This window comes from Prosopis cineraria, unplaced genomic scaffold (assembly GCF_029017545.1).
Source record: "Prosopis cineraria cultivar Desert tree isolate PC_DT_omini unplaced genomic scaffold, ASM2901754v1 PC8, whole genome shotgun sequence".
In the NCBI taxonomy this organism is placed as follows: Eukaryota; Viridiplantae; Streptophyta; class Magnoliopsida; order Fabales; family Fabaceae; genus Prosopis; species Prosopis cineraria.
The window spans coordinates 24370412-24378073 of record NW_026555339.1 but is presented as its reverse complement, the minus strand read 5'-3'; the positions used below and the strand labels follow the sequence as shown (position 1 = coordinate 24378073).

The window sequence follows — 7662 nt, the reverse complement described above, 5'->3', positions numbered from 1 at the left end:
TTATGACAAATATATGAGAAAATTTAAGCCTTTGGTTATCTTCATTCCTTGATTTATCAAAAAGGAATCTGTAGATACTCCTCAACTCAAGCATCCAATCGTGCTAAAGTGATCTGAATAGTTAATCTACAATTAACATTACCACAATCATTAATTCTCTAACCATATATTCCTTTGGTCAATAGTGAGAGAACATTAATTTTAGTCCTATTTATAAAGCACATTACTATTTTCTATATTATCTTTACATTTTTCCCTTATTAAATATTTTAAAAAATTATTAAAAATAATTCTTTATGTCTTTATTGGGGGTAGAGATAGAAACTTATTAAATTTTAAAACAAAATTATTGAGGTTTAAAATTTTTTTGATCTAAAAGTGACTTATAAAAAGGATTAGAGGGAGTGCATAGTTTTTCCTACTACCTATCTCACTCAAAAAATCTCAAAATTCAATTACTAGCTAACTTAGTTATCCCTTAGCTTCATTTGCTTCATTAGACTCCAAAAAGTCTATCCAAATCCATTTTACTCCCATTTCATCTCTATATTATTAATTTCCAACCCAAGGTTTAGTCAAAACCACAAAACAAATCACATAATCACTCCAATACTCTAACCATATGTTTAAAAACTTAAACAATAGCCCTATAGTCCCATTAAACCCATTAGATTAGGACATAGGCTTACCTATTTCAAAAATCATCATCCTAAACCTAAAACTTACACTATAAAATGCATAGGAAGGAAGAGAAGGATGTTAGGAAACTCACTCAAGTGATCTTGACTCCAAATAAGCCCTAAGATGCTAGAAACTCAATGTCCTAATAGAGAAATCTCTCCTCTTATTGCCTCTACTTAGGGCTAAAGTGACCTTGCTTATGGGTCCAATTAGTCCACTAATGACTCCTAACACATAGTTAACTTAATTAATATATTATTTTATAATTTTACCCTTGATTAATTTAATTAATCATAATTAAGTTTTCTAGGATGTTGCAGATACAATCAAGACATTTATAGTTTTGTTAAAGGATAAACTAAAAAAAATCAACTTTTAGAGACAACCAAAATATTTAATGCTAAGAGATCTATAATAATTGATGTTGAATTTATAAGGTAAAAGGAAACCTGAAGAGCATGGGAGCTAGGCATCTTCCTATACAGTTACAACGTGTTAACACGCTAGGGATGCTGAGAGACCTTTTGTTCCATGTAGGAAGGATTGCTATTAGGAAGAGGAAGAAGAGGACTTAAAGCTAAAGGGAGGATCACATGGACGTTGAAAATTTATATCCCAAGCAATAGCTCAATATGGCCTTACTTATCAGCACGCAGCCGAATGCATGAGCCATATTTGAGGGGAGAGCTAACACCATTCCTAGGAACGATGATATGTGAGAGGAGTTTGCTTGAGCCTAAATAGTAAAAAAGAGGATGGCTGGGTGTTATTGTTATATATGTTATATTGATATTGGTCATTTTCTCCATTATTCCTATGTGTCAAAAGTAGTTCATGGGTGGTTTTTAATACCATTAATTGTCACCTTTCTAGAAGCTTTTTAACCACTTTGAACTTTAGTCAAAAATAAAACATGGTGTAAATAAAAATAAAATAAGAGTATTTTAGTAATTGAATATAAAATTTTATTGGGAGAATTTCAATTAAAGACCATGAAAAAGACTTAATTATTAGTGGGTCCAAAAAAATTATAAAATTTTAATTCAATTCAGGAGAAAAAAGTCAAACTAATTTTAATGGTGAAAAGACCAAAATACTCTTTACTAATATAAGTTGCAAATTACATGAGTTGACATGTTAATAATTATATAAAACTTGACATCAGTTGTCCAATCATAAGTAGCAAAATCAGTTATTAAGTTGCTAACTTTACTTTTTAATTTACTAATATCAATTGTTAATTCCTGACAAGTCTTGTAATTTACTAATATCAATTGTTGATTACTGGCAGATCTTGTAATTCACAATTGATATTAGTAAATTAATAAATAAAGTTAGTAAATTAACAGCTAATGGTACTAATTATTTGAAAAAACAAATATAATTTACAAGTAATATTGGTAAATTAATAAGTGAAGTAAGAAAATTAATAATTAGGAATTCTGCATAACAAATAAAAGGTAGTTTGGTCTTTTTGCTATTGAAATTAGTTTGATTTTTCTCCCCTAAACTGAATAGAAATTTCAGATTTTTTTTTGACTCACCAATAATTAAGTTTTTTTTGTGATCCTTAACTGAAATTCTCTTGGTTTTATTTACACATGAAGAACTTAGGACTCTAAAGGTATTTGTACATTTTTATGGAATTTTAGAATATTTAGCTAACTTTTTTGGGCTTCAAAGTAATTTTCCATAATAACAATGACAGCTAGAGCAATTGAATGGAAGGCAGTGGTGTTGACAGGTTTAGTTTTGTGAAAAAATCAAATCGAACCAAAGCAATCAATTTATTATAATTTGGAACATACTTGATTTTTTTTGATTGATTTTGTTAGGTTTTTGAGTGATTTGTTTCAACTTAGTTTAGATTTGAATCAAGTTTGAACTTTTTCCATGAGATATTTTTCATAATCATCAATATATATGTATAATTATATTCATTGATAATTTTTTGCTATTAATTTCTAATTGCAATGAAAAAATCTCTCGAGCATAAAAGAATATATTTGTTAACAATTAATAAGCATATTTAATTATTAAAAATAAATATATTATATTTAAAACGCTTAATTATAAAATTTTAAAAATATCATAAACAATTATAGATAACATTAAACTAATTGTAACATATTTCTATTAATTATTTTTAAATAAGTAGACTTGGGAAAGGAAAAAAATAGATAAATTCATAATACATATAAAATAAATACAATAAGATATTTGTTTAGTTTAGCTCGACAACAAAAATCTGAATTGAACAGAAGTGACCCCTTTTGTTTTATTAACCTAACAAAAAAAATCAAACTAAATTTATACTCTTTTAGTTTAAAAATATAAGATATTTTTTGAGAAGTTAGATATTAAAAAATATAAAGTATTTTTAATCTTTGAAATGTAATCATTATCTTTTTTAAAAAAATATTTCTATTAATAAATAATTTTTTATTATTATAAAGTGTTTAATAAAAATGAATATAAAAATATAGAATTAATTTAAAAATATATAATTATTTTATTAAAAAAATAAGATTTAATGAAAAATATTTTATATTTTTCGTAGCGAGTAATAAATTTTGATGGGATCATGTTTTAGCGTTCGGCTGGTTTAAAGACAAAGAAGGAAGGTGGGTGTCTCGACCCGTCATAACCCTAGGCATCTTCTATTGTAGCTCGCTCTATCTCATAGCAATCTCTCTCTGGTAGTCATAGCTTCTGCGGCCAAGGTCTCGGGCTCCGATCTGCTCAGCACGGATTCCTATTACACCATGGGCTCCAGGAAGGGTGACAATCCTCACTCCGGCGATGGTGCCAGTCCTGGGTTTGTTTTTTCTCCCGCTGTTTCTAATTATCTTCTTCACCACCGTTTCGTTAAATTCGGATTTTTTTTTTATGCAGCAAAATCTTCATTGGAGGGTTAGCTAGAGATACAACACTCGGTGAGAATGATTTTACCTTTTATGTTTTTTTTTTTGAGTCTGTTTCTTTGTACTGAACCATCTGATTTCATTGATGGGACCTTTTGGTCGGTTTTTCGATTCAGAACAATTTGTCAAGTATTTTGAGAAGTATGGGGAGATAACAGACTCGGTGATAATGAAAGATCGGCATACGGGTCGACCCAGGGGTTTTGGTTTCATTACCTACGCAGATCCTTCTGTTGTTGACCGCGTTATTCTGGAGAACCATGTGATCAATGGCAAACAGGTAGACTCCTCACATTGGAAAAAAATAAGGGGAAATTGACTTATGGCTTTTACTGTAATTATGTTCTCGTAACAGGCTAATAAATCAGTTTTCCTTAGTGAAGTTAATAAATCCAGTTTAATTTCTTCCTCCAGTCTAGTTCAGTTCCTCTTTACATATCAGTGTTGCATGTTTAATTTTGTATATTGACCTTATATTTATTTCATTTTTGATGCTCTCTGAATATTAATATACGTGTTGAATTATTAATCAATATCCTTTAGTTTCCAGTTGCCTTTTTTATCTATCACATAGGATATTTCCGGCTTGAAGCATAGGATTCGTTGTGGTTGCTTCGCTACCAACCTTTTTTTTTTTTTTTTAAACATTATGGATGATGTTATAGACTTATAGTACAGATAGGCTTTCGCAACCAAGCAAACTCTTTTCTGTTTTTCCCCTGCTTCCTTTCAAAGCATGATTAGTTTGTTAAAATTTAACAACTAGTGGAGTTGGAATAATTTCAAGTAGAAATATCTTGTTATAAATTTAAGGCTTAGGGCATTGGTTTCCATGATAAATTTGTTACAGGTGGAGATCAAAAGGACAATTCCAAAGGGCTCATCACAGGCTAATGATTTTAAAACCAAGAAGATATTTGTCGGTGGTATCCCAACCTCAGTAAGCGAAGGTTTGTATTCTAGCCTTCTTTATGCATTTCTAGTTCCTTTAATCGGCTTGTTATAGACTTATAGTCATTAGCTAATAAAGTTAATAATCTTGATCTGCCTTGTAATATTCAGATGAATTGAAGAACTTCTTTTCAAAGTATGGAAAGGTTGTGGAGCATGAGATTATTCGTGATCATACTACTAAACGCTCTCGAGGATTTGGATTTATAGTGTTTGACGGTGAAAAAATTGTTGATAATTTGCTAGCAAATGGAAACATGATTGATATGGCTGGTACTCAGGTGAGTTCTATTTGTTTGTTCAGGATATTTTACATAAACCAAACCAAATCCATGGTGTCTTGTATAATGAAACAATTTGTTTCAATCCAAAATGACATTTGGGTGAAGTTCATTTGTTTTTACTTTCTGTTCTCGTCCAATATAATGCCATTAGTCATGCTATATTATCATGTTGGAGCTATGCTGTTCGACTCCTGGTATAAGTGGGCTTACTTCAGGTTAATTCTCAAGCCAGGCTAAAATATTCTGCTTATGGAAGAATCTAGGTTGACTTACTTCTTTGTTGTAGGTTGAGATCAAGAAGGCTGAACCCAAGAAAGCCTCAAACCCAGCATCTTTTCCTCCATTTGGTAGTGATAGGGCACGTCCATACAGTGATGGTTATGGTGGATTTGGCGAATCCTATAGCAGTTTTGGCAGTGGCAGTTTTGGTCCTGCTTCTTATAGGTCACTTGGAGGTTTCAGCAGCAGGCTTGGTGATTATGGTGGGTATGGTGGTGATGAATTTGGTGATAGTTTTGGAGGCTATGGTGGTGGTGGTGGTTATGCTGGCTATCGAGGTGATTCATCATTTGGCTATTCTAGCCGCTATGGTTCCTATATGGGGGGCCTTGGTGGTGGATATGGTGGAAGTGGACTAGGTGCATACGGGCGAGGCACTGGGGGCTTTGCAAGCTATGGTGGACCTGGTTCTGGTGGGGGTTATGACTCTGGCCCGGGTGCCGGCTATGGTGGGCCAGGGGCACTGTATGGTAGTAGAGGAGGTTATGGAGGCAGTAGTCGTTACCACCCTTATGCAAGATAGATTTATGCCTAAGCTTTGCCATAGAAGTTCCGTGCAGGTTTAAGCATCACATTTCATAGGCACAGGGCACTTAATGCAGGTGACCACTATCTAGAAGTCAGATGAACCGTTAGCAAGTCTGTATTGCATTATTGCGTAGACAGCTGAAGGTAGAATCTCATCAATCTAGTGCAGAATCTCATCAATCTAGAGCACTACATTCGCAATCAGCTGTGTTTCTAGTTAGCCATATCTCTGTTTTTTTTTTCCTTTTGATAATCAGATTGTTGCAATTTAGATTGTCATATTTCTAGATATGATCTTTAGTTAGAATCACAGTGGAGTTGTGTGAATCATGATCTTTCTGAGTTTTGCTTGGTAAGCCTGTGTTAAAGATGATGACATCCGTTGTAGGATTCTGTTCCCTATTATTTAGTTTCATGTTTAGATGTATATTGTTTATGATAGTTTTCAATTAGCGTCAGCAGGTTATTGAAGTCACATGGTGACTTGAAGGGTTGGTTCCCTGCTGAGGTATCCGTTGTTAGATATAGTAATTGGAATCACAGAAAGGATTGGACTATTGATCCAGACTTTTAATTTGAGAATCTTAGATTCTTTTGAGTGACTTTGCGATGGATATTTAGATATCCATTTTCTCCTCTTAGCCCCCGCAAGGGGATTAAATTAAAATATACGTTATATCAACTCTGGCCATCTTGCAGCCATGATTGTCTTCCTGCATCAATGGACTTATAGTTTTGAATTAATTTTTTTAATGAACTCATCTATCAGGGACTTTGTTCTGAATATCTAAATGAATGTAGTATTCAGAACTTTTTGGTACTGCTGCATCTCCTTCAACCCCAATAGATATACTCTTTTCCTGGACGGTATACGTGTCATGTATTTAGCCATACCCTTCTTATACCATCCTTTTGGGAGTTTGGGTCATATTGGTGACAATTAGATTGTTGTTTTTGTTATAAAATAAAATCCTGGGTTTCCCCCCTTTCCATGCCTCTTTCTGTAAGGGAGAAAATGAGAAGCTTAAGTTGCATGTGCTTTAAACCTTGGTGTATGCAAATTTGACTGTGTTGCCAATCTCATTTCTTTGTAGCAAAAACTGAATGAAAATCCATAAAACAATGTGGAAGTACGCTCATATACATACAAAAAACAATGCCTCTTTCTTTGTTTTGTGATGTCAATAATGACTCTTTATGCGTTTTGTTCAGTAACTTTTTTCTTTTTTTGGCTTCTCTTTTTCTGAATGATAGGCTATTTGGTTTATTAATATTATGCTTTGGTGTTATGACACCTTTCTTCATTGTATGCTATAAATTATGACACTTTAATTATGTCTTCTGGTCTCATACTGGTTCATTCTTCTGCAAATCTAAAATTCCTGTTTCTTGTTTGGAAATGTGTTCAAATGAAAGTTGGTATTTCTCCAGGTTAGAATTGATTAACACAAACACGTTTTTTGGTGCAAGTTTTGTGATGCTTTTTTTTTTTTTTTTGCATAAATGTTGGTGCAAGTTTTGGCTAATGTAAAAACTTGTCAACACTTTACCGGGCCATGCATTTGCTATATAGAAATTTGGATATAGCTAATGTTGATTTTATCCTTAACCTTTCGCAATCTATAGTTTTTCTTAAATGTATGACAGATCAATAGGGGCTTTTCTAGCTTTGCAATGATTTTAATTCTAATTCGTAGTTCGTTGTGAAGCATGAACTAGATTCTATTCCAGTCTATACTTTTACTAAGACGTTTAAATGTGAAATCGAGAATGGCCAACGAGTGTAACATTTGCTGTTTGACGGAGAATGATATTTTGACGATGTAAAATGCTGCTGTTTATCTGTAATGTCAAGAGGTATGGTCTTGAGTTGACCAACACAACGTGGTATGCGTTGAACAACTTTGAAAGAGCTTGGCTTGTTTCAATTCAAACGTGTTAAGATTATAGGCCAACGAACAAATAATATCGTTGCGCAATAAATTTTCCATGAATCAACTATTGATATCAATTTT

General features: G+C 32.6%; 1 protein-coding gene across 1 annotated transcript; it reads left to right on the top strand.

Moving 5' to 3' along the window:
- Positions 1 to 3294: 3294 nt before the first annotated feature.
- Positions 3295 to 6204, top strand: LOC129318579 (heterogeneous nuclear ribonucleoprotein 1). Its single transcript, XM_054963423.1, has 6 exons — positions 3295 to 3499; positions 3577 to 3617; positions 3722 to 3885; positions 4456 to 4555; positions 4668 to 4837; positions 5127 to 6204. The coding sequence occupies exons 1-6, from the start codon at positions 3447 to 3449 to the stop codon at positions 5640 to 5642; spliced, it is 1044 nt and encodes a 347-aa protein (XP_054819398.1). The 5' UTR covers positions 3295 to 3446; the 3' UTR covers positions 5643 to 6204.
- The last annotated feature ends 1458 nt before the right edge of the window (positions 6205 to 7662 follow it).

Excerpts from the sequence above, each read along its gene's own strand:
- LOC129318579 (XM_054963423.1), top strand. The coding sequence starts at position 3,447 with ATGGGCTCCAGGAAGGGTGACAATCCTCACTCCGGCGATGGTGCCAGT. Across the intron at positions 3,500-3,576 it reads GGCGATGGTGCCAGTCCTGG|CAAAATCTTCATTGGAGGGT; the intron begins GTTTGTTTTTTC and ends TTTTTTATGCAG. Across the intron at positions 3,618-3,721 it reads AGCTAGAGATACAACACTCG|AACAATTTGTCAAGTATTTT; the intron begins GTGAGAATGATT and ends TTTTCGATTCAG.